Consider the following 25,605-nt stretch of genomic DNA (forward strand, 5'->3'; position numbering starts at 1 on the left):
TTTCCAGCGCCCACCCACTTCCTCAGTCAGCTCCCTCTGGGGGCACTGCAAGGCCAGGAAGGGCAAACACCCCGGTGCGTCCTGGGGGACAGAAGGGCGCGCACCACGCGTGTGGCTCCGGAGCCCCGAGGGCCCCGCGCCTTGCGCCGCCCCCGCCCCCCCCCCCCCCCCCCCCCGGCCGGCTCCCTCCTCCCTCCCTCCTCGCTCCCTCCCTCCCTCCCTCTCCCCCTCCCCCCTCCCTCCCTCCGCGCTCAGAGCTGCGGCTGGAGCCGAGCGCGCCGCGTCGCCCGCCGTCGCCAGTGCGGAGCGTGGGGAGCACTCGGCCGCAGCCCTCGCCTGCCGCGGAGGGTCGCGCCCGGCGCCGCCGGCCAGGCTGCCCTGTGCCCGGGCCTTTCCGTCCTTGGAGCGGATCGTTGCCCGCCGGGCGCCCGCCCGCAGTGACAGCACCCGCCGGAGCCGAGGCCGCGGCGGCGGCCGTGCCCATGACCGGGTAAGTGGTGCCCCGGGCGCGCGGGCGGGGGCGGGCGGGGCAGGCGGCCGGGCAGGTGGTGCGGCCGGCAGGTGGGGGGACGCGGGTCCCCGCCCGCAGCACCTGCGCCCCACGCCGGGCCTGCGTGTCCTTGTGGCGCCCTGGCCGCGCGTCACCCCAGGGCCCTGGGCGGGCGGGCAGCGCCCCGCACTCTGCACCCCGCACCCTGCGCCCCGCATCTCGCGCGCACGCGCATCTGTGTCTGGGGAAAAAGGCTGCTGGGGTCTGCGGGCAGGGTCCCAGGCGGGCACAGCTGGGAGCGCCCGGCCTAGGGAGAGCCGGGCTGCGCGAACGCACCTTCCCAGAGCATCACGGCACCCCCTCCCCGCCCCCCCCGCGCCCTCACACTGTGTCATGCTCCCCCGACACACTGTCTGAGAAACCCTCACACTTCTCACACTGTCCCCCGCACGCCCACACAGCCACCCAGCCTACCCCCCACTCGCATAGGCAGTGCCAACGGCAAGCCACCCCGGCCACACTTGGGTAACTCCTTCTCCATCCTTCCATGCACAGCTGTCCTCCCCTCCTCACCTGTGTGACCTTGGCCGGATGGCTTCTCCTGTCCAGGCCTCAGTTGTCTCAGGTTTAGGATTCTGGAATTTTGAGCAGCTGGTGTGGCATCTCCCAGATGGGGGAGCCCTGGGTTTCCCCCTTGGACAGTCGAATTCTCTCTCTAGGACCTGGTCTCCTTTCTTCTGCTGGCCCCTGCAGGGCTCAGCGGCTGGGCCGGCTGAGGAGGGGTGGCAGGTGGGGGTAGGGCAGGGCATCTGGGCAGGGCAAAACTGCAGGGAGCCTGGGGTGAAGGCCAGGTGAGGGTTGGGAGAGTGTGGAAACACTCCCTCAAGGGGCAGGGCAGGGCCAGCATCCCTCAACCAGGTGCCAGACACTCCCTGGGCTGGGGCCGAGGAGTATGGCCACTTGGTATTTCAAAGATGAGGTCACTGGGCCTCCAACCTAAAGTGGGGCCCTGCTGGTCGCAGGGTGGAGTCCAGCCTGACCCTGGCCGTCCCAGTGTCCTCTGGCTCCCTGCAAGGACTTGGGCACCAGCCTGGCGGGCATCTTCCTCATTTGCCCGCTAGCTCTGTGCTCTTCCCCCTGCCGTCGCCCCTACCTAGTCTGTGGGCATCTTAAGGCAGGGACTGGCTATCAATCGGCACTGGCTGCTGGAGTACCCAGCACAGGCCTGGCTCAGAGTGGGCACAGGTTCTGTATGGTACATTCATGACCTTGACCTCACTGAATCTGCAGAATCACCCAGTGAGGGAGGCAAAGCCTGGATTTTTGTCCCCATTTTCAAATGGGATAATTGAGGTTCCAAGAGGGGAAGAGACTTGGACCTGCATTGACTGGATGGGCTGATGGCTGGGGACACTGCCATGGGCCTGGCAGGGGGAGCACCTCGCACATCCAGCCATGGTTCTGAGCAAGTTCCTGGACCCTCCGGCTGAGTCTCACCATCAACGCCATATGTGAGCCGCTGCTGTCATCACCCCTTTCACAGCTGATGAAACCAAGGCCATGTGGCTCGTGAGAGGAGAGCTGGGATTCAGACCCATGCAGTGGGAACTCCCACCTGAACTGACCTGCAGAAGGGAGGACTGGGGACTGCCAGAGCCCCTGCCGGCCTTGGCCGAGGATCCAAGGGTATAGCTGGCCCCCGGAGAGCAAGCCAGTCGGAAGGGGCTGGCCAGCCGGAAGGGACTCCAGGGCATTGATTGTCCCTGCTGCTGGCCTCGAGGAGAGGGAGGGCGAAGGACACAGCTAGTCTTGATCAGATCAACCTGGTCCGTGCCCAGCATTGCCAGGTGGTTTGAGCAAAGGGGCAGGCGGCTCTGGCACAGAAGTGGGGGGGGGGGGTGGCAGATAATGCAGGCAGATGGAACTGGGGTGGCGTGGGAGGGGGCTTTGCACAGAGCCAGAAGGAGAGCCAGTCCTTTGGGGAAGGAAGTCCCCGAGGCTAAGAGCGCTCTGCGGAGAGAGCTACAATGCCAGGCGGCAGAGACGCTGCAGCAGGCCCTGGAGGGGCAAGGAAGGCCTGTGGAAGGTGTCCTGGCCTAGGTCAGGGGCTCTCGGATTTGGTGCCAGCTCCGGACCTGATGGTCTTTGTGTCCTTGGCCAAGTCCCTTCTCTGCTCCAGGTCTGGGGAGGGTGGGGGTGGGCCTCGGCAGACTCTGCTGACATTTCAGGATTCTGAGCTGCAGCTTCGGAGGTTGAATCATTTGCAAGTGAGCAGGGAGAGGCCGGGGCCGTGAGTCAGTGAGTGCTCTGTGTCCCAGGACACCTTCTCTCAGCCAGGGAGGCAGTAGAAGGGTGCTGGGGTCAGCTGTGGCCCCCGCCACCTCTCACAGCGTGGCTTACACAGAGGGGTCCCTTGCCTTCCTGGTGGACAAGATGAGTGTGCCCTGGGCCCCTGGGGGCTTTGAGAGCTGAGCTTCCATTGGGACTCTTGAAGCCAGCAAAGCCAGGCCCAGCTTCCTCCTCCCACCTGACAGAGTGAGTTGTCAGCACACACATGGGCCGTGCCCATTGCACTCCCTTCCGATTTTAAACTGAGAGCATGTATTTCTCACCGATGGCCGCTGTCTCCATCAGAGGCTACTAGCACATCACATAATGTCAGTAATGACAGTGATAATAATAAGGGCACTCGTCTTGTGCCAGACACTGTTCTCAGTGCTTCACAGACATTCCCTCACTTCATTGAAACAATAATAAAATGAAGCAAGGGCTGTTACTATCCCCATTTTGCAGGTGAGTAGACTGAGGCCCAGAGGGGTAGGGCAACCTGCCCAAGGTCACACAGCCAGTGGGTGGTAAAACCAGGATTGGAAGGCAGGCCTTCAGGCTCCTGAGTCTGGTCTGCACATGTAACCACTAGTTCCATAGACTCTAGAAGTCTGTGCTAAACTCAGCAGAATGGGGTATTGTGCATATGAGCCGATTGTCGAGGGCCTTCTTTGGAAGACCCTGCAGCTCAGAACCTGAGCCACCTGCGCCCCCATCTATCCACTGAGAGAAATAGACAAACCGTGGATTCACATCAGTGTGAAGCCAGGTGGGGAACGATTTGCTCTTTAGTTTAAGTCTTCTGCATGGCCCCTCCAGGGCATCCCTACGAAGGCACGATCTCAGTGTGTGTAAATAGCAGCTGATAGATGGGGACCTGGGCTGTGGCACTGATGGCAGACACTTAAATCTAATTGAGGGTGTGCTGCCTGGGAGCCTCACCAGTGCCATCTCTGAGATGAGCCCAGGTGCTGGGCTCTGGCTGTGACTTTGCTGGGCATGGCAGGCAGAGACCTGGAATGTGCAGATGTCTCCTCCCCACCCCCACCATTTCCCAGAAAGCCATTTCTTTAGCTGGGGCCCCAGCTCCTCACTGTTCCTGTCTTCCCCACCCTGGCTACACTGGCAGAAGCCAGGCCAAGTGGTGCCCGGCTGGAAAGCCCTCCCCTGCCTGTGCACCTTCTGTTGGGTGGGAGGTGCTGGAAGCGGGCCTGGGAGTGCCGCCTGGAGAGCAGGAGCTGAGCCCACACATCACCAGCGCGGAGGGAAAGAGCATCTCAGATGGAGGAGCAAAGGCCAGGCGTCCTGACTGCCCAGGGTTGGGCAGGGGACGAGGCCAAGGTCGCATGGCTGAGTAGGTGGCAGAACCCAAACCAGAGCCACAGGGCCAGGTGGAAAGGCCCAGGGGAGAGAAAAGGGCTGGAGGTTTCTCCTGACTCCGACCTCCGAGGACTGGCAAGGGACTCAGAGCACAAGAGGTTTCCGGAGACGTGGGTCCAAAGCAGAGCTGTGCGAACGGGGTGCTGTGGTCCGTGTCCTTGGGGAGCACCTTATTCAGAGGGGTCCTGAGCCTGCTTCGATGTTCTGTAGTGGATCCCTCAGTAAAAGAACTCTTTTATTCAAATGGGAAGTTCTTTCCTGCAGCCACAATCTTGAGGCACTTTCTAGAGCTGTGCGGTCCAATGCAGTAGCCATTAGCCACAAGCGGCAATTTAATTAAAATGAAGTAAAATTCAAAATTCAGTCTCTCAGTCGCACTAGCCACATTTCAAGTGCTCAGTAGCCACACGTGGCTGGTGGCTGCTATATCAGACGGTGCAAACAGAGAACATTTCTATCAGTCCAGAAGGTTCTGTCACACGGCACCGCATTAGAGCCAATGCAGACCCAAATCCTCACACAGACCCTGAGGCTGTTCCTGTGCTCTGCCACGGCTGCTTGAAAGGGAATGGGTCAGGCGGGTGTGGATGCCTCAGGGCAGCCTGTCCTCCCGTTGGAGAGTCTAAGGGCCTTTGCCACACTCGCCAAGGCCTGGCCCAGATGCTCCCACAAATGTGGGCGAGGGAGGCAGGAGAGCGCCTCACTCTGGGAGCAGCCTGCCACGCAGTGGGGATGCCGGGCCTGGCCTGGCCACATGCCAACTCCTGCGGCCCTGGCATGCCAGCCTGGGGCAAACCCGGCCCTGGCCTGCTCCCTGATGAGGCCCCGCCGTGTGCTCAGGCTCACTCCCCTGGGCATGCTGGAGGGGCCCCAGCAGCTCTGCACAGAGGGCCGAGGCTCTTGGGTTTTTAAAAACATGTTTCTTTTTCCACTTAAAAATAATGCTCTTAACACGCGTGATCTTTATAGAAAATGCATAAGACACAGAGCAGTAGAAGACACAGGACCCTCCGTCCCGTCACTGAATGCAGCCAGTGTTTCCACTCGGTAGGACCAGTTTCCGCTTCATCCCTTTGCGTGGGCTATTTTCACATTACTGTCATTGTACCGGTGGCACAATTGTGTAATCTATTGGTTACTTCACATAAGCATCTCCTTTATTAATATAATCCCTTCCTAAATGAATTTTTTTCCAAAATGGATATAGTTTAATTTTTGTAAGATTGTGAAAGCACACAGTACTTATTGCAAAAATAAAGAAAGAACTTGAACGGTGCAAAGAAGGAACTACAAAGGGTCATTGGCCCGTCCAACATCTCTTTATCAAGCACCCTGGATGTATCAGGGTGGCCCTCCGGGCTGGAATTACGATTTTTAATGGCTGCATAATATTCTCCCAAGAGATTGCAATTCACTTAATTATTTGGCTCTTTGTGGAGATCCAGACCAGCAGATTTGTCTTGCTGTCATATATGAGGCTCTGCTGAGCGCCGTGGTGGGTGATGCTCGTCCCGTCCTGAGGAGAGACTGCCCAGACAGGAGCACTTTCTGCCAAATTCTTCCCCCAAAGGGCTTTTCTGTGTGTCTAAAGGGCATGCTCCCCGCAGCCCACCAGCGTTAGGTATTCCAATCCAACGACCTGCCGAAGTGTGGCTTCAGTCTCCATCTCTCGAACATCCGTGAGGGTGCACGATTGTCTGCGTGCTGACGATTGTGGCTCTTCTTTTAGGGATTTTTTTTCTCTTCCTCCCTGGTATTTACCGAGGTCCTGGTGTTTCTCCTGTGGGTCTGAATAAACTTTATGCATGAAACATAGTGACAATTTAGCATACTGTTGCAAATAATTTTAAAACCTCTTTGTTTTTTGCCTTTTAATATTTTCATGCCAAAGGTAAGCACTTTCTATCTCACTGTTTTTTGTGGTTTCTTCTATTGCTTACAAAATCTCTTACAGAAATCTGAGAACTATCCATTTCTGGATTTGCCGTATGTGTGTGTGTGTCTATGCATTTTTAAGATGTTTAACTCGTTAATCCAGGGGTGTGCAAACTTTTTCTGCAAAGGTCAGATAGTAAATATTTTCCACTTTTCGAGCCACATGGTCTCTGTCCGGACTGTTCGACTCCGCATCAGAGCATGAACGCAGACACCACAGAGGTGAACGGGCGTGGCTGCGTGCCAGTAAAAGTTTATTCACAAAAACACTTAGCTGCCAGATTGGCCCTCAGGCCATAGCTTGCCGAACCTTATTTAATCCAAAGGAGATCTGTCTTGGGGAATAGTATGAGGTGAGGCTCTAAGGGACATCGTTTTCCCGAGTGCTAACCCAGTGCCCCCATTTCTTTTATGGAATCATTTGTCCCCTGGCTAATGTGTGATGTGGAGTAATCCTGTTCTAGGCTGACTGTCCCGTCCCAGGACCCGCCGGTGGGCTCCTCTGCCGGCAACGTGCGCTTCTTTCTTGCACCTTGTATCTTTTGCTCCGTGGCCTGGGGGTCCCACCTCAGTAATCTTAAAGCGAAACAGAACTCCTTTGCTCTTCTCGCTTGCCTCTTTGTCCGTCCGCTGAACGCTAGAACCGTTTGTCAGGCCCGCTTCCCACCTTCCCCCAAATCAAGCTTTCGGCCAGGCAGTCTCTGGACCTCTTTAGAGTTCGGAGCAGCAGGTGCCTCCCCAGGACTCAGGGGTCTTGCTCTCCGCAGACCCTGCGAGGTTTCCTACCGGAGGCACACAGGGGGATGCAGGTGTGGGCAGGAGAGCGTGAGCAGAAGCGAAGGCCCTCAGCTGAGGAGGGAACACCAGACCCTCCTGATTAAGAAACCGAAAAACAAAGCTGGCAACTGAGGAAGGGACGGGGAGATGGGGCGCCACCGCTGGCCGGCTCCATTCCGGCTGCTGTGGGCTTGAGCACGGGGCTTTGGTCTTTCTGTTTTCCTTTGGGAGTCACGTCTCCAGCCTACCCCGAATGAAGGCAGATTCAAAGGAGCTACCGTGGTCACTTTTCCCGACTGGCTTGGGAACGTCGTCAGTCCCTGGGCTATCCTGACACTCGGAGTCCCTGCATGCTGGTGTGTGGATGCAAACCCTGGACCGGGGTTGAGGCCTGTGTAGCGGCGGCCTCTCTGCAGAACCACTGTCCGTCCCCACAATCAATGGCTCAGGCCATGATGGTGGCATAGGACATGACTGCACAGGGAGGGCCCTTCTGCAGAGTGGACCAGTCTGGCCTCAGTGCACAGCATAGGAAACAGCCCGGGCCCCCGCTTCCTGAGCCGCATTTGGGCCCTGCCTCACCAGGCCCAGGGGACCTTCCCTGATACCTACCCTCCTACGGACCTCTGCTCCATTCCTCCTGGAAGAACTCGAAGCTGAATGTCCTGTCTTGGTTTGAACATGGGCCTGGGAGGGATGTGCATGGTCCAGGGCCAGGCGGTCCCTGAGCACTGCCCCGGCAGCAGGCGGCCTGCTGTCAGAGGGACACCCCCACCTGCCGTGGCCCAGCACCTGGAGCAGGGCAGGAGGGAGGGATGCAGGCCCATCCTGGGCGCCCCCCAACCCCATCTGCTCCCTCCCTACCGTGGCCCTGGGCTCCTCGGCCGCTGGGCCGTGGCATGGGACATTCTAAGGGGGAGACTCAGACCCCATGTTGTTGTCGTCGTCGAGGTGGCCTCACGTGAGAGGGGCCCTCCTGCCTCTGCATGATGCCTCACTGCCTCCAAGCACCCGCTGGGCCTGCAGGAGCTTTGTGGTGTCCTCTCAGGACTTTACTGGAAATGCTTCTGAATTTGTGTCCCTGAGTCTGCCATCAAAAATAGCCTTTCAGGACCCATCAGGGCTCGGTCCGTGTGATTCAGACGGCAGCCAGGCCCTTGGTGACCTTCAGGTCCTGCTGTCGCTGCCAGTTGGAGTTAGTAAGGATGCCGAAGAAGAGCATGGAAGCCTTGTAGATGCCCCTTCCTGGACTGCAGCTTCTGAGGCATCCTCTGAACAGGTCTTCTCTGCTCCACCCAGCACCTTGCTGTTCTCCCCTCCCAAAGGAATGCCCAAGGCCTGGGTCTTTTCTGGGTGCTCAGAGTGGCCTGTGTCTAGGGTCCTTCTCTGGTGACGGTCCTTGTCAGCTCCTTCTCCACGTCGAGTTGGCTCTGTGGAGGAGTCAGCCCGGTTACTGGACCTGGCTCTAACCTTGAGCCAAGCTGGGGTCTACGAGGGACACAAGGAGGCTGACTTTGCCAGCGATCAGAGCCCCGCTGGTAGAGCCCAAGCTAGCCCCCACCTCGCCATGGGGCCCAGCCTTCTGGGCTCTTTTACTGCCTCTCCCTTCCTGGCAGTGCCCCTAGCCCCTGACCTTAACCTGATGAGTCCCCCCAAGCCTGTTTCAGCCTGTTTTCAGAAACCAGATCCTCTCCCCACCAGGACCCACGATAGAGCCCTTATGGAGCCTGTCCCCAGGAGGACACATGTATGTCCTGGCAGTCTCCTGGTTTAGTCAACCCTGGGCCTGTAGTGTCCCATGGCCTCCAGCTGTCTGTAATTTCCTCAATTACCTGTTTAGGCCTTGGCTGCTTCCGGTGGCTTGGAGCTGGCTCCAGGGATGGGAAGCCGGCAGGGGTGGGCAGCGTGGTGCCCTGGACAGAGCTGGGGAGACTCGGGGGAGGATTGCCCATGTGTTCTCTGACTATGAAGGCCCGGAGGACAGGAGCCCGCTACCTCCCAGACTCCACATAGGTGTTCTCTGCCCCTTTGCCGTGGTGTTTCTGCGTTCCCCCCGCCACTCCTGAGACCACAGGTCAGGCCACGCTCTGCAGGGCAGGCCAAGACCTCACTGCCTGCCACCTGCTCTGGGGATGAAGCAGAAGAGGCATGGGCCAGAGCCAGGCAGACCACGAGCGCGGGGGGCGGGGGGGGGGGGGGGGTGGCGCGCTGGCTCAGGCTCCATGCTGCAATGCAGCTCTCTGGGCACGCGGCTCGCTGTAATTGGATAATTAGTGTCATTATGCTTCCTGCCCATCGGCTTCTCCCTCTCCTGCTCTCTTGCACTTTCCTTCTCCAGTCTTGGCTTCTCTGGCAGGAAACAAATGACTGGCCCTCCCAGGGTAGAGTCACGACCCCCATAATGACACTTCAAGGCCCCAGCCAGAAAGCGGCTTCCAACTTCCCTCTGGGACCCAGGGGCACTCTGTGCTGTGAGGGCTACCCATGTGGGAGTGTGGACTTCCCTCAGGAAGCATCCTGGGGCACAGTGCCTAGTGCTCTCCAGGAAGAATGCAAGGCCCGAGCCGGCTTGAGGATGGCCCCAGAAATGGGATAACATCTGAGGTACATGGGGTCAGCCCTTGGCCAAGGGAATGTTCTGGCCTCACTGGTGGAGGCTGGTCCTCACCTGTGAATTCTGGGGTCCAAATGGGCTCAGAGAGAGCTCAGGGCTTCAGGGCAGGCAGAGGGATGGCCGGCATGGCAGGCGGACTGACTCAACAAGGAGCATTCTCGTCACTCATCTTCCTGGAGAAGATCTGATGAACCTTTCCCCATTCCAGGGAAATGGACCCCCAGGGGACCTTCCTAGGTATGTGTATGTGGTAGTGCCCTGTCCTCGGAGCTCACACTAACCCAGCCAGGAGGAACAAGGATCCATTTCCCAGATTCAAAAGTGGAGACCCAGAGAGGCTGACTGACTTGTGCCAGCTCGCACAGCCAGGCCTGGCTCCAATGCCAGTACTCCCAAACCGTGAAGGTTATGGGGACAGCTTTCCTGTCTGGTCACTTTGTTGAACTCTTTTCGTTGGTTTAATCATGTGTTCATTGCTTTTCTGGGGTTTCCTGGGCAGTCAATTGGCAGAGGAACAATGCAGAATTCTCTGGAGCCAGACCACCTGAGTTCACTGTGTGAGCTTGAGTGAGCTCTTTAACCTCTCTGTGCCTCAGTGGTTTCAGCTATAAAGTGGGGACAGTCACTCTCCCAGCCTTACAGGCTCGTAGCCCAGAAGGAGCGCATAGTTCCACCAAAGCTCCGCCTTGCCTCTGGCCAGATGGTCGTTCTGTCTCTCTCTTCAATCTTCTGATGGGTCTGTCGTCTTCTGCTTTGGCAAGAACTTCTAGGACAATGTCAAATGACATAGGTGAGAGGGAGCCCAGGGAGCCCCTGGAAGTGTGGGGGCTTGTAGCTCATGGAGACTTAGAGGAGGCCTCTGGCTTTCCCAGAGCCAGCGCTGGTTTTGGACACAGACGGAAGGCAGGCATTGTACCTGGTGCCTGAGGGTGCATTCCTCCCTGTGCACCGGAATTGCCTAGGAGATGGACTTGACCTCTTTAACAGAGACCCAGCTTAACAGAGGCATCGACAAGAGAGAAGTTGATTTCTTTCACACGTAAAAGCCTAGGTAGGCAACCAAGGGCTGGTATGACAGTTGCTTGCCCATCAGGGTTCCAAGCTCCTTTGGTGGTGTTGCCGTCCTCGAGATGCTGATTCCATGTGCAAGATGGAGCAAGATAGCTGCTCCCACTCCTGTCTTCACATCAGCATCCCAGCTGGCAGGAAAGAGGAAAGAGGCAGGGGAGAGCACATTCCTTCCCTTTAAGGACACAGCTCTGAAGCTGTCCCTATCCCTTCGTTCTCCCTAGTGCTATCCGAGAGTAAGGCGTCTCCCTGTCCCTCTTGTGGGAATCCCAGGACATAGTCACACGGTCATGTGTAGCTGCACTGAAGTTGAGGGAACATAGTTGTTAGCTGGATGACAAGATGCCTAGCTAAAATCCAAATACCACGTGGGAAGAGGAGACTAGAAATCGGGGAGTGTCTAGCAAGTCTCTGCCACAGCCTCCTGGGGGTCCGTTAGTGCCTCCTAAAGCCATATTGTATAAACAGAACCTGCTGGGCCTTCCCCAAGTGTCCTGGCCATCCCTTCTGGTCCCTTGTGAGGATGGGGTGGGGTCGTCGCCTCTGAGGAAATGCATATCAGCAGCAACGACAGAGGGGGCACTCGGTGCCCACACTTCTGCCAAGTAGAAGGGTAAGAGCAATGGCAGAGGCTGCCACAAGCGCGGCCTCACAGCTCGTCGGCTTCTCTGCCACTTGATAGGCTGAAGGGTCGGGGCAGGGCACGTGTGGAAGGGTCTGTTTAGGTTTCCATTTCAGGTAGGGGATGCTCCTGAAAGTTAAAGCCACATGGGCAGAATCGTTGGCCATCACCAGTCAAGGTGATGGGGCTGTGTGATCACTGTGTGGCTGGGCCCCGGGGGAGGCTACTCTGGACACAGAGCAACAGGGCTGGTGGGACCTGTTTGGTTTTTTAACTGTGGTAAAATATACGTAGTCTAAAACTTCTGTTTTAACCACTTTTAAGATTACGGTTCAGGGGCATCAAGTGCATTCACATTGCTGCACAGCCATCCCCACCATCCAGAACTTGTTCATCTTCCTGAGCTGAAACTCGGTCCCCATGAAACCCTGCCCCCCCGCAGCCGCCATCCTCCTTTCTGTCTCTGTGAAGTTGAAGTTGACTGCTCTCGGGACCTCACACAGGTGGAATCATACAGTATCTGTCCTTTCGTGGCTGGCTTCTTCCACTTAGCATGTCTTCAGGGTTCATCCAGGTAGTAGCACGTGTCAGAATGTCCTTCCTTTTTAAGGCTGAATAATATTCCACTGCGTGGATTGACCACATTTTGTTCATCCGTTTCCCCGTTGATGGACAGTTGGGTTGCTTCCACCTTTTGGCTACTGTGAATCATGCTGCTGTGAACATGGGTGTGCAAATCTCTTAGAGACCCTGCTTTTGATCCTTTTGGGTAGACCCCCAGATGTGAGATTGCTGGATCCTATGGTGATTGTATGTTTACTTTTTGAGGAGTCACTGTACCGTTTTCCATAGCGGCTGCACCATCTTATATTCTCTATTGGGACCTATTTTAACTGGAGCATTCTGGGCCCTCCCTGGAGCTTCTGAAGGCAGGCCAATGTGTGGTAGCAAACCTGGCTAGGCCTCCAGATCCCCTAGGGGCCTTTACAGAGTCGCGATGTCAGCTCCCTCTGACAGTGAAGCTCCGGCTGGAACTGTGCATTTCTACAGTCCCCTCTTGGAGAGGCGGCCCCTCCAGGTCTGGCATCTGCCACTCTGGAGTAGACTAAAGCGCTGGGCCATCAGTTAGTGAGGGATACTGTAGAAGTTCACCCACCCGAAGGCAGGGGCTAAATCTGGTAAAATCCACGTCACTGCCACCTCCAGGAATCTACAGTTGTTGTGTTTCTCTGGGTTCCAGAATCCTCCTTGGCTGGACTCTAATTAGTGGGGACTTCCAATGCCTGGAATCTGTGCATCTGTCTTTCTGCTGGCTACCGACAATCCTTGAGTCTGGGCCGGCGCTGGATGGGAAGCATCCTTCGGCCTCGCTGGCAATCCCCAGTGGGTCCCTGAGGTGGCCGTGGTGCCCTGGTTGCAGCATTACAGGGCCTCCCTAGGGGCAGGCAGCCCTGCAGGGGTGGAGGTGCGAGCGGGTGGGTGCATGCGTGAGTTTGGGAGAGGGTGCCATGGCAATGGTTGACCCTTTTCTACTGTTATTGTTTTTGCCCAAAGCTGTTCCCTGCGAGAGCCACTTGGCGTGTGCACAGATTGTACCAGGAACAAGGGGGAGGAAGGAACGGGGAGGGGGGGGCCTGTCCCTTTAAATCTGTTTTCTCGGTTTTATTTCCTTCTTTTTTCCCATCCTCCTCCCTCCACTAGCACAAGTGGCGGAGCTGTGAGGGCCCAGGAGCTGCAGTGACGGCGCCTCTGAAATATTAATGAGGCTGTTCTCTGCCTCGGCTCCTTCCCCTGGGCTCCCTCCCTCCCTCCCTGGCTGAATGCAGGCCTGTCCTTGGAGCCCTCCTTTCCCCTACCCGGTGGTCGCCAAGGTGCGTCAAGCAGAAGGGAGGGGGCGGGGGCTGGGCAGGAGGGAGAAGACCTGGTGGGGGATGGGGCAGCGTGGGAAGTCAAGGGTTAATGGGGCACCAGGGCCACCGTCTTCACCTGCCCGGATCAAACCAGGCCCAGGAGAGGGCAGGGCACCGGCGTCCCGAGGGCCTCTGCACCCGCCCCCCTGCCCGCTCGCACCCGCCGGCTGCTGCAGGTGCTCGGAGCCCACGGGACCTCCTGCCTTTCCTCTCTCACTTCTGGGGGGCCTGGCCCAAGCTCCAGGTGCCGAGAGGTGGAGCGAAGACGGGGCTGTTGTTTCAAAGAATCCCCACAGTGAGTCATGTTGCTGAGCCCTGGGTCCTTCTGGAAGGCGAGCCCCTGCTCGGTGGGTCTGGTGGGAGATGCTGGTGGGTGGTGTGCTCAAGGAGGGCAGCGCTGGAGGGCACGTGCAGGGTGGGCCCTCGGGCCTGCGTCTCTTGCCCTCTGACTCCACCTCAGACGGGACTCGGAACTCGGCCCATACTGGGCTCTGCTTCCTTCTTGCCACACAGTGTGGCATCCTGGGCCTGTGGAAGCCCCCGGGCAGCAGGACCCAGCCCTTTCCCTCAGGCATTGGCCCATTCGACTCACACGGGGGAATGTTCTTGTCACCAGTTTACTGACAGGAGGGCTGAGGGCCCAGTGACTTGGGAGCGCCACGGGGAGCTAGGACTTCCTGGCTTCCAGCTGGTGCTGCCAGGTGGGCTCTGTGCACCCTGGGGAGGCAGCGGTGCCGGGCAGCAAACGCCCCATCATCAGCGTGGAAACAGATGCCTGTGGGCCCCCAGCAACTGCAGACTGGTGGTGGCTAGTGGCTGCAGAGGGACAGTGTTTGCACAGTTGAGAATGGGGTGAATTCTAACGCATTGCGACCTCTGACCGGGGGCGCGGCAGTGGGATTTCATCCTCCATCTCTTGTCCCTTCTGTAAAGGTGGGGCTGGGCGGCCCCGCACTGAGCAGGCCATTGGCGGAGCGTGGGACCTGGCCCACTGGGGAAGCAGAAAGTTTCCCTCTCCTGGCAGACAAGGGGCTGAGGTGCTTGGGGTGTCACGACTCTCCTCAGGAACATGGAAGGCAGGGCCAGAAGGTCTGGGATCATTGGCCCTCCCTGAGCCTCAGTTTCCCTCTCTGTGAAATGGAGAAAAGACGTCTCCTCGCCCTCACGGGGTGTTTGTGAGGGTGCAGTGAGGGAGGCATTGGGAGTGGGGCCCTGAAAGAGAGGAGCCTGGCAACAGAGGTGCCCCCACCTCATTCAGAAAGCTCCTAGCCTTCTGGAGGGTGGTGGGCCGCCCAGGGCCTTGGGGGAGGAGGTCAAGGAGGCAAAGTGGGGGATCTGGGCAGACTAAATCAGAAGTGCTGAGAGAGCTGCCAAAGTCCGACTAGAGGTGACGAGGGAGGGCCCATGCAGGGGGAGGAGGACTCCTGGGTTTCTGGCTAGGTGGACATGAGTCCCTGGGCCTGGGGCAGCGGCGTCAGGGTGTCTAGGCCTGACTGGAGGGAAGGGTCCAGAAGGCCTGAACTTAGGGGGATCTCCTGCAGCTCTGTGGCAACCCCTGAGTAAACAGCCTGTTGAGAGTCACGGAGCAAGGGTGAGGTGGACCAGGGAACGCATCACAGGGCTCTGCTCTGGCCCTCTCCTCGTGCTGGCCAATTTGTACTGGGACGGAACCAATGCCAGAAGGTCCAAGTCCTTCTCTGTGGGGGTTTTCAATTCAGTTAAGCCAATTATGGCCTGAAAGATGAAAGAGCACAGAAATGCTACGTCCCCTGCCCTTTGGGTGCCTGCAGACCATTCGAGGCAGCCAGCCCAGGCCGGAAAGTCTCTGTCAGGCCTGCAGAACCCATAGGCCCGCTCACTTCTGTTATGGGCCATTTCAGGGATGGCTGCTGTCCTTTTCAGACTGAGGGAGGCCATGGCCCAGGCTCGTAGAGAACCCAGGCAGACGAGAGTCCGTGCCGTTTGGTCTCTACAGGGGCCAACAGTCCCTCAAGATAGACCTTGATTTTATTGATGGCTCCTGTCTGCTCTATGGCCTGTGGAGTTCATGAAGGTGAGGACGGTTAGCACAGGCACAGTCTTCGACCTGAGGGGCCCCCGGAGCTGGGGCAGAGCCCCCAGGATGCTGACAGTGGCCTGCTGGGGGTTGTGGGCATTCCTGCCTGTCATCCTGCGCCCCACCTCATGCTCTCCGTGATGGTGATCCCACCCCCCAAGGCTCCCGCTCCTCCTTGTCTGGCTAGGCCCCCACTCACTCACTCCTCCAGGCCCGTGTCCCCACCGAGGGCTGACCGCACAGTGGACTTCCGGCGACTCAATAACCACGTGTCTCAAAGAGCTTACAACCCCAGGAGTAGGAAAGATGCCCTCACAGCTCATTGCAACGGCAAGCGGAGTGGGTAGGAATGGCCGTGGGGCTCCACACTCAGCAGCAATCAAGTTTGGCAGGGACTTTGTGGAGAACGTTCCACTTGAATTGCCACTTGACTTCGTCAGAGGTCATCAGTTGGAGAGGAGACAGAAGGGTGTGCAGGGCAGGGCAAGTGGTGCCATGGGTGGACCAGTGCGTGGCCCGGCTGAAAGGGCCAGGGCAGGAGAGGAGCTGGAAGGTCCTTTGGCTTCCAACCAAAGGAATGCGGCCTTTGGCTTGATGCGGGGCTGGGGATTGAAACAGGGGACGTGGCTTTCTGTAGGCCAGTGCAGCTTGGAGAGAGAAAGAGGGCCAGCCCTTGAACCAGGGAAGGTGGTGACCCAGAGCAGGATGGAGACAAGCCATGAGGCTGGAGGGAGACCTATGAGGTGGTAGACAGAATGTGGGGCCTACTTGGTGGGGGATGAGGGAGAGGGAGCGAGCCACAGCTGCAGGCAGGGCACCAAGGGGTGTGAGGCACAGAGGGCCAGCAGGGCCAGCCAAGGGGCTGTGGCAAGGGGCAGGGGTGCTTTGTGGCCCAGCAGAAAGCCAGGCCTCGCCTCCCTGCCCCACCTCCTTACCATGAGTCACCAAGGGCCCTGTCGGCCACACCGATGACAGCACACCAGTTAGGAGAAGCTCAAGGACCTGGCATGGCTCTGTCTGGGCCACGACTATTGTTTAATGGAGGGCAGGGCCACACTGGGGGGCAGGGGAAGGGAGCGGGAGGGGGAGGATGGAGCTGATCTTCGGTGAGCCCTGGTGGGGTGGGGAGGCTCTGCCACTGGCTTGCAGGGTGCCCTTGCTCCAAGGAATGGGCATTTCCGTCGGGCCATGCAGGGCGTGCTGGTGCGTGAGGGTATGACCTCAACCAGGATGAGCCGCTGACTCCCAGAACCAGCCCAAGAGCCCACCCAATTACGGGCCATTCCCTCTGTGGCTCCTTGGAGCCCACCCATGCCTTGTGGGTGGGGCTGAGCACCTTCCAAACCCAAGTCTTCACCAAGTGGGTGTAGAGGCAGAAAAGAGAAAAGGATTCCAAAGGACCAAAATTGTTCATCTGGCTTCCCTTTTAGAAAGAAACCCTGTGGAGTCCCTAGGCGGCTCAGTGGGGGCCATGCAGGCACATAGCTGGCATAAGGTCTCAGAATGCAGGCCGGTGGCCAGCCCACCAAGGGCATCAGAGCCTGGGGTGAGTGCCGGCCACTCCCCTCAGCCTGGGAAGGGGCCTCCTGCCAGGGCTGGTGTGGCCTGGGAACTGTGCTCAGGGACAGTTGAGTCACGTTTCTGCTGGATGTGTCCCCCACCACACACACAGCCCGTCGGGTGGTCCTTTCTCAGCAGCCCTGCCTACCTGGGGCCTAGAAGACAGCCCAAGGCCAGGAAGCCAACTCACAATGGGGGTTTGTGCCTGTTGGTGGGCCCGAGGCTGGCCGGAGCTGGTGTCTACACAGACGAGCCCCATCCTCTCCTCCAGCAGCCAACAGACCAGGGTGCTGGGGATCCAGAACCCAATCCTGCCAGTTTCACTAAGTTCCTGGGAATGAAGAGGCCCAGAGCACAGAGCTCAGGGTCAGAGATGGGAGCAGAGAAGGGGTCCCGGCAGGAGCTCTATCCTAAGCAAAGGGGGGAAAGAACCTGGGAAGGATGAAGGCATAGGGTGGAGGGGACAGATGAGTGCGGGTGACAGTCAAAAGCTGCCATCACTGCCTCCAGCGGTTCCTGAAATGGCTCACCAAGGCTTGTGGGCAGAGGCGGGAGACCTGGGTCTCCTCGTTGCTCTGCCACTTCGCCTGGCCAAGCCTCGGTTTCCTGTGCTGGCAAATGGGAGAATGATTTCTGCCACAGTCACCTGGGTGGGTGGGGTACGTTCACACAGCACCCCAGAAGGAGCCCGCCCTGCCTCACGCACTGGGAAAGCTTGGCTTCCTTCAAGTCCTGGGTGCTCTGCTGCCGCCCTCCCTGAGCTCAGAGTTCACACCATCAGGCAGCACAAGGAGGGCAGCTCGTCTGTCATCTCCCGGCTTCTGGCCCACCCGCCTGTCCGTTACCTGTTACCTGCCTTCTGCCTGGTATCAGAACACTCTCCCCTCCAGAAGAATGGCTCACTCCTCCGCCTTGTTCCGGCCACTTCTCAACGGGCTCTTCCGAGAGGGCTTCCCTGACCCCCACTCCCAACTGAAACCATGCCCGCATCGCTTTCTCACCAGCGAGGCCTGAGAGCGCAGCAATCGGTTCTGTCCTGTCCTGTCCACCCTCTGTCCCCAGTGCGGATGTAGTAAATGCTCTGGAAGCGTGGGCGGTGGGGAGATGTGTGGGGGTGGGAGAGGATAGCGTGTTGGCAGGTCTGCCATCTTGTTCCCACGTCTTCTTGCAATGAAGCCTGCTCCACGTGGAAAGTGTCTAGAGAGTTAACACTTAGGTGCCCAAACTTGTACAATGTGGATCACTTTGGGTGGCCTTTTCTGAGGCGCCTCTCTGCCTCCCAGACCTGGCGAGCAGGGACTTTCTAAGTATATGCACTTTTTCTTGACAGTGTGGGGCCAGCGTCTAGAGGAACTGAGTCCCCCACCAGATTCCGAGCCCCCTCAGGGCTGTGGGGGTGGGGAATGACCCTTGTTTCCCAGAAACCCTGGTTTCATCCCCTGAGGGCTGTGGTGCTGGGCTGGGAGTGGGAAGCAGGGGCTCTCCTGAGAGCAGAGGCCACGGGGCTCTGGGCTATTGTGTTTCCATGGGCACTTTTAGATCAGAAGCCTGGATTAGTGGCCGAGTTCTGCTTCCAAGAGGATTCTTCTGAGCCAGGAGCCTCCCCGAAGGTGAAGGATCAGGCCCAACTGAGCCATGTTGCTGGGAGGCCCCTTTGCTGGTGTGAAGGCCAAGGCTACGTGCACTGAGACTAGTTCAGTCCTGGGAGTTAAGTGCATAGCCTTGAGGGATGTTTCCACTCAGGCGCAGGAGAAACTCGGGACCCGAGACAGGGAGGCCCAGCAGGCCGCATGGTCTGCGCCGCCGGACCACGTGGAGGTTGCTTGGGCAGGTGGGGGCAGTGGCAGCAGGATGTGGGGACAGCGAGAGGAATAACAACTCCATGATTTTCTGCAGAGGGGTAAGGTGGTGTGGCTGGCTGCTCTCAGTGTGGGGGGCCCCTGGCTCCTTTGTCACCTGCAGGGCAGGAGGGTGTGGAGGGGAATGGGTGGCACCGTGCTATGGGGCAGGGCGATGGAGAAGTTGCCAGTGACTTGTAGCTGCTTTCCACTTTCTCCTCCACCCCTCCTCTTCCACTCCCTTTCTCCCCTCCTTCCCCCTTCCCTCTCTTCTTCCACCCTCCTTCCCTCTCTCCCCCACCTTCTTCCTTCCCCCTCTCTCCCCCTCCCCCTCCCTCTTTTCCCCCTTCTCTTTCCCTTCTCCCCCTCTCCTTCCCCCTTCCCCCTCCTCCTCTCTTCTTCACCCTCCCTCTCTTTCCTCTCCCCTCTCTCTCCCCCTCCTTCCTTCTCTCCCCCTTCTTCCCTACTTCTCCCTCTCCCCTCTCTTCCTTCCCCCTCCTTCCCCCTTCCCTCTCTCCCTCCCCCTTCTCTCCCTCTGCCTTCTCTCCCTTCTCCCTCCCTCTCCCTCCCTCCCTCCTCTCTCCCTCCTTCTGGGCCTCCTCCTTTCCTTGCCCTGGCCCCCCAGGTACCCTCAGGGAAGCAGAGACACCCTGTGCGCCAAGCCTTGACCTGGCGCCCAGCTGGCCCTATCCATGGGTGGGCCTGCTCCCTGGACCCCCACGCAGCCCTGCGCCTGAAACCGTGAGCTGCAGAGGTGGCGCCAGAAGATTGCCAGCACTGCTGCTGGGGACTGATAGCATGCCCGCCGCACAGGGCGAGTCTGAACCAGGCAAGAGTGGGGAGGGCAACGGAGCAGATGAGCGAGAAGCTCGAGGTGGGGCCCGCCTGGGAGAAGAGTGGCGCAGATCACTCACCCGTGCCAGGGCGAGACCGGCCACTAATCCATCCTAACAAGTTGCGCCTGCTTCAGTGTGGGTTCCCAAACGGACCTGGGGGGCAGTCAGAGCCTTCACATCCCAGTTGGACTGTGCTGGCAGGGAGGCATGGATGCTTCCTCCTTCCTCACCTAGGCGAGCCCTCCCGGCCTGGGTGCTCACGGGGGCAGGACTAGGGTGGGGCCTGGCAGCAGGTGAGGGCCACTGGCCCAGCCTGGGAGGTGAATTTTGCTCTCAGTCAGTTATGGCTTAGACTAAGTACAGATTTGCAGAGAATATTCTAGAAGAGGCGAGTTCAGTCTTATCTCAACTGCTCCCCTGGCTTCTTCTTGCCTCCTTTTCCCCAGGTATCTGTGCTTAGCTTCTTCCCCGTCGCCTCTGCCACGCCTCACCCCGGCACTGGGACCTCAGGTAGCCACCTGCCCCTAGCTGAGGCCGCGCCTGGGAGGCGGCCCAGCGCCCTCTCCTCCCAGTGCAACAGGCAGGATGGGCGACATGGCCAACAGTTCCATTGAGTTCCACCCCAAGCCCCAGCAGCAACGGGAAGCGCCCCATGCAGGCGGCTTTGGGTGCACACTGGCTGAGCTGCGCTCCCTCATGGAGCTCCGAGGGGCCGAGGCGCTGCAGAAGGTCCAGGAAGCCTATGGGGATGTCAGCGGGCTCTGCAGGAGGCTGAAGACCTCGCCCACAGAGGGTAAGTCTGCCAGCCCGAGCTGCCCACCGGGGACTCCAGGCCATGCACCACCTGACCTTCCAGGGACTCCTGAAGACGGCCCTACCCCCAGGGCAGGCCCGGCAAGGACTACTTGCTACTGCAGCAGCTTCCTGGGGGCACTCCTGACCCTGACAGTGCCCTCCCCGGGCAGCCAGTGCCCCCTGAGTGGGAGACGCGCTGCGTGGAGTGAGGAGGTTGCCCTCTGGGCAACCTGGAGTCCTCAAGGAGCTGTGGCCTGACCCCTGCACCCACACCTCCATAATCAGCAGCTCCCCAGTCTCGTCTCCTCTTTGTATTAAATAGAAACCCAGCAACAGAGAAGGGGAAGGAAGGAGACAGCCCCTGCAGGTGGGATGGCCTCAAACCAATAGCCCAGAAGTTCTTCCGACAAATCGGGTGGGGCAGCCCTCCCGTGGATGGAGGAGGAAGGCACGGCCCCTGTCTGCGTGTGCCAGGGTCCCTGTGTGCTCAGCCCTGTGTCCAGTTAAGGGGGATGGGAAAAGGAAGAAGGGGTACAGGGTGCAGGCCTTCTGAGGGCTTGCATCGCAGGGGCCTCTCCTTGGGAACGGAGGGGACGGCCCGGGGATGGGAGGCCTGGGAGGGGGCACCCAGAGTGCCCAGTGGAGGTGGCACTGGCCGCAGGCTGTCCCAAAGAGGCACAAGCCTGAGGCAGTGTAGATTTGAGATCTGCTGCAGGAGCCTCTAGGGAGCCTGGGACATGTCCTCAAGGAGGTTCTAGGGGTGGAGGCCTCACTGCCATCTTGGGTCTCCGCCTCTGCCCTGTAGCATTTTTCCCCTGCTCTGGAGGCAAACTTCTGCCCTGGCCTGCACCAGCCTTCCCTGGTCCCGCCTCCTGGGGCTGCTGGGATGCCGGGACCACCAGGAGCCAGGCTTGGCCCCAGATTCCAGGAGCCAGAGCATTTTCTGGCCCAGCCGGCCCCTCCCTGGCAGGGTTGCTAGGGCTGTCCCAGCCCAGTGCCAGGCCTGTTCCCGGCCAGCGCTGATTGATATCAGCTCCTGTCTCAGCCGTCACACCTAAATCCACTCAGGGCCCTGGCTGTTGCCCTAGTCTCCTGTTCCCTGGCCCCGTCCGTCTGCTGGTGGTGCATGGGCTGGAGCAGGCCGTGGAGACGGCCCACTCGGGAGGAGGTGGGCCTGAGGGCCGGGTGAGAGGGTGCCCACCCGGCCAGGTCAGGAACTTGGGGGCTGTCTGAATCTCTCTTACTTTGTGCTCTAAAGGGACTCAGCCTGGTATGGCATGTCACTGGGGCAGATGGCTTGGCTCGGGGCCAGAGGATCTCTCTCCTTCCCTCCTCCTTGCCCACCCCCCCCCCCAGGATTTGGGGTGGGGGAGGCTGGGATGGAGGGCCACTTAGCCACAAGGGCTCTGGCCTCTCCCAGATAAAAGGAAGCAGATGGGCTTCAGCTGGCAGCTCCTTCCCCTGCCTGTCAGGCCTTGTTAAATATTTAAAATGTCAAGGCCCCTGGGAACCTGCCCGATTCTGCCACAGCAGCTCCGGAGCTCACCCGGTCCCTGTGGAGGGCAGGCATGGAGAAGGGCAGGTGCCCAGGTGGGTGGCTCGGCCCCAACAGAGGGAGCCAGCCAGGCCTCGTCTGCATCCCGAAGAATGAGCACTGCGAGGACCATCCTCCCCTCTCTGACCCGGGGAGCCCTCGAGGTCTGGATGCCAGGAGCGGGTCACTCTGGCCCCCACAGCAAGCATGGGGTCTTCGAGTGCCTGCTGACTCGGCCCTGGAGTTCTCACCCAGAGCCCCCGACTCCTGCTCAGACACAGTGGCCTGAGCTGGTGGGAGGGGCCAGCTTAGCTGCCCCCCAGGCCTCACACCAACCCCCTGGCAAGGTGGACAGACTTGAGGGTGCCAGCAGAGTGGTGCTTTGGGGAGGGCAGGGAGGCCGAGGAAGTGCATGGTGTGTTGGGGGAGGGGACTTTGTGTTCTCCTGGCAGTAAGTACGACAATGGGCTTGGCCTTTCTACTGATCCAAGAGGATTCCAGAAGCCAGGGAAGCTGAGTCTTAGGCCAGGCTCAGTGGTAGGCCCGCTGGCGGGACCCTGGCCCTTCCCCTGTCTGGCATCCACCGGCGGTCATGGAAAGGAGGGGCAGATTAGCCAGAGCCACACAATGTGGTCCTAATCCAATTTCGATGGCATCTGGCCTCTGCTCTGGGCAGGCTGCCCATCTGTGTCCATGCCAACCGGCCGGCCCCTGCCCCCGCACCCCAGACCTGGGCTGCCCTCGGAGGCCTGCTGGGCCAATGTGTGCTCAGAACCAGAGGGGCTGCAGCTGCCTTCTGCTCCCCACTGAGGGCTTCAGCGGCAGCAGCTGTCAGGACCCCGAGTCCACAGGAAGGCCAAGGCCTCAGGCTGGTCTAGGGCGAGGGAAAGAGAAGCATTGCTGCAGCATCAAGGGCAAATCAAGGCCAAGGGACAGGCTGAGGGAGGGAGGGAGGGAGGGAGCGAGTTCCTGGGGAAGGGACCCTGAGGGCCCAGCTACCCTTGGGGACAAGCTGGGTGTATGGAGTGGGGCGGGCAGGTTGCCAGGGGGACTGGGCTCTTTAGAGGGTGAGGTGGGGCTTCGTCCCTCTCGGGGCTCCAGATCAGTGCCCTTTCCCAGGGCAGGGGTACTGGAGGCCCTAGGTGCCTGGAGACCCAGGGTTTGAACGCCTCCCTAGCACTGACCCCACCTTCCATGGCTCCTGTAACTCAAGGGCACAGGCCCCAGTCAGGAGCAGGGCACACGCCCTCAGCTAGGCCCCCGGTCCCTAGGAGCTGAGGTCCTGTGCTTCTCCCAGACACCCAACTGGGAAGCTGTGTCTCCAGAAACTTGAGCTGCAACTGGGTCGGGCACAATGAGGCCAGGGGGAGAAGGGCAGGGACAGCTGCGGCTCTGCTGGATAGGGAGGACAGCGTGTGGTCATCGCCTAGCCCAGGGGACATGCCAAAGCTGTGCCGGCTGCGGGCTTTTGCTCATCCGTCCTTCCACCTGGGACAGCCCCCCCTCCCCCCCCCCGCTCCTCCCCAGGAGCCATCTTTCCCTGCCCCGCGCACACTCACTCTCCTGCCTCCCGGCCTCCTTCTGCACCACGCTTAGCGCTGTCTTGTTCTTGAGTCGTCTGGGCCTGGTCTTGTGTGCCTTCCCAAGCTGGCTGGGAACAGCCCATGGGCTGGGACCTGGAGCCCTTCTGGTTGCCCCTGCCCCCACAGGAGGCAGCAAGAGTCACAGCTACCCAGGGCTGGGAACTGTAAGCTGCTGTCCGTCCACTAGGTGTCAGTGTGGGGCTGGACACTGGGGGCAGAGACGCGGGAAAAGCTGGGGTACGCAGCAGCATCGGGGGGGAGGAGCGGGGGAGCATTGTAGATGGGCCTGGAAGGAACCAGAACCCTGAGGGCTGAGGGCAGGGCTAGGGGATTTTGTCGTCCCATCTGCCTGCCTCTGGGGAAGGTGGCCAAGTGGGTATCCAGCCTTGGGAGGCAGTGGCCTGGATGCCAGTCCCATATGGAAGCTTCTGGTACCTCCAGGCATGGTGGGCCTGAGGAGATTCATGCTCCAGAGGCATAGACCCAGAAAGCCTGGGTAGGAAGTGGGTTGTCCCAAGAAGGAGAAGTAAAAGCCCAGCTTTCAAATGTGGTAGCCAGCCCCTTTGTGGGTGTTGATTCTTGAGCCCCCGTGTCGACCAGGCCCACCCTCCCTCCCCGCTCACACACAGCAGCTTGTCTGGGAAATGGAGGGGGCCTCCCGTTGGTCAGGCCCCTCTCAGCCCCGCAGCCCTACATCACAGTGCCTGAGCTGCTCAGGCCACAGGGAGTCCCCCACTGGGACTGGCTTCTCCACCCTTTACCCTCCTTGTCCTCTGCCTGGCAGCCTGAGGACACCGTGGCAACAGCATGAACCACTGACAATTCCATAGCCTTATAGACATTCAGCAGCTGCCAGATGTGCAGCCCCACAGAACGGGAGGAGGCAGTGGGGGCCTGTGGACAGGGTGAGGACCCACGTTCCGTTCCTGCCCTTTGCCATGACCCCCAGCTCACGGCTCTGGGTTGGCGCTGCAGTGGAGGCCAGGGAAGGGGTTAGGAAGGAGGCTTCTCTCTCTGAAGGACAAGCTGTGAGAATTCAGGGTGGGGGTAGTCCCTGTGCGTCTCTGGGATGCCATGGGTGCCAGGCCCATTCTCAGCAGGGTGAGCAAGACTGACAAGGTCTCTGGGCTGCTTGGGCCAACCCTCTGCCAGGGCCTGTCGGACAGTAAGGGCTCTGTGTCCTGCACACATGGTTTGACTTTGCCTGCCTCTTGGTGGCTCAGCATCTGTGAGGCTCCCACCATCCTGACCTGCGGTCCGATGGATGGGGCAGCAGAGGGGTCCTGAGCTGCAGTCAAGAGCCCCAACTCAAGCACAGGGCCCTCTCCCTCCTGGCCTCAGTTTCCTCCTCTGGACCCTGGTGGGATCGGACAAGCACCTCCTGCTCCCTCATGGCCCATGTTGGGATCAGCCACCCGGGGCACAGCCGAGAGTGGGATGCTTCCCCCTGGCCTGCATCCCAGTCTCATGCCAGGCCCTGCACACCCTGAGAAAGCCTTGACTGGTCTCTTTTGCTTCTGTCTCTGGGTGACACTTGGCCATCCCTGGCCCAGCTGGGTTCCCTCTGGCCTCCCCCCACGTTGGGTATTAGCACTTTCCTTTACATCCCCCCTTCAGAGGGACCCGCTGTAGTCCCTAGACCTCCCCAAACGTATCAGGAGGATGGTCCAGCCCTTCCTCGTGGTAGGGGCTCCACGCCGGTGCGTGGCCGCATGCCCACACTGTCTAGGTGGCTAGAGGGGTCACACATGCACTCCTACATACATGTCCCCAGGGTTTTCAGAAAGGCTCTGGGCGCCAGGCCCGTGCAGTCCCCACCTTCTAGGAGCTTTCAGTCTAGAGGGAGACACAGGCATGCAGGGTGAGAAGGGGAGGATGGAGCGGGGTCGTGCAGGGCGGGAGCGAGGCCAGCCTTTCCCATCCTCTCCTCCTGTGCGTCTGCTCTCCGTCCCCACACCACGCAGGTCTGGCCGACAATGCCAGTGACTTGGAGAAGCGCAGGCAGATCTACGGGCAGAACTTCATCCCTCCCAAGCAGCCCAAGACCTTCCTGCAGCTGGTGTGGGAGGCCCTGCAGGACGTGACCCTCATCATCCTAGAGGTGGCTGCCATCGTCTCCCTGGGCCTCTCGTTCTATGCGCCACCCGGAGAGGAGAGTGAGGGTGAGGGGCAGGGCCCGGAGGGCTGGTGAGGGAGGACCTGGCAGGAAGAGGCAGGAGGAGGGCAGCAGCACAGTTGGGCTGGCAGGAGGGCAGGGGTGGAACCTGAGACAAGGGAGG

The 25,605-nt window shown here is 59.7% G+C and overlaps 1 protein-coding gene across 9 annotated transcripts in view; it reads left to right on the forward strand.

Moving 5' to 3' along the window:
* The first annotated feature begins 247 nt into the window (after positions 1 to 247).
* ATP2B3 (ATPase plasma membrane Ca2+ transporting 3) overlaps positions 248 to 25,605 on the forward strand; it is a 71,548-nt gene continuing 46,190 nt past the window's right edge. For 6 of the 9 annotated variants that reach the window (XM_070502529.1, XM_044763988.2, XM_070502528.1 and 3 more), the window contains exons 1-2: positions 19,867 to 20,207; positions 25,291 to 25,488. In XM_070502529.1, the coding sequence (XP_070358630.1) occupies positions 20,000 to 20,207; positions 25,291 to 25,488 (406 nt within the window). In that variant the 5' untranslated portion in view covers positions 19,867 to 19,999. Of the gene's footprint in view, positions 491 to 19,203; positions 19,408 to 19,860; positions 20,208 to 25,290; positions 25,489 to 25,605 lie in introns of those variants that run through there. The other 3 variants (XM_070502527.1, XM_070502531.1, XM_044763987.2) reach the window with 3 other exon arrangements.

This window comes from Equus asinus, chromosome X, assembly GCF_041296235.1.
Source record: "Equus asinus isolate D_3611 breed Donkey chromosome X, EquAss-T2T_v2, whole genome shotgun sequence".
Taxonomy (NCBI): Eukaryota; Metazoa; Chordata; class Mammalia; order Perissodactyla; family Equidae; genus Equus; species Equus asinus.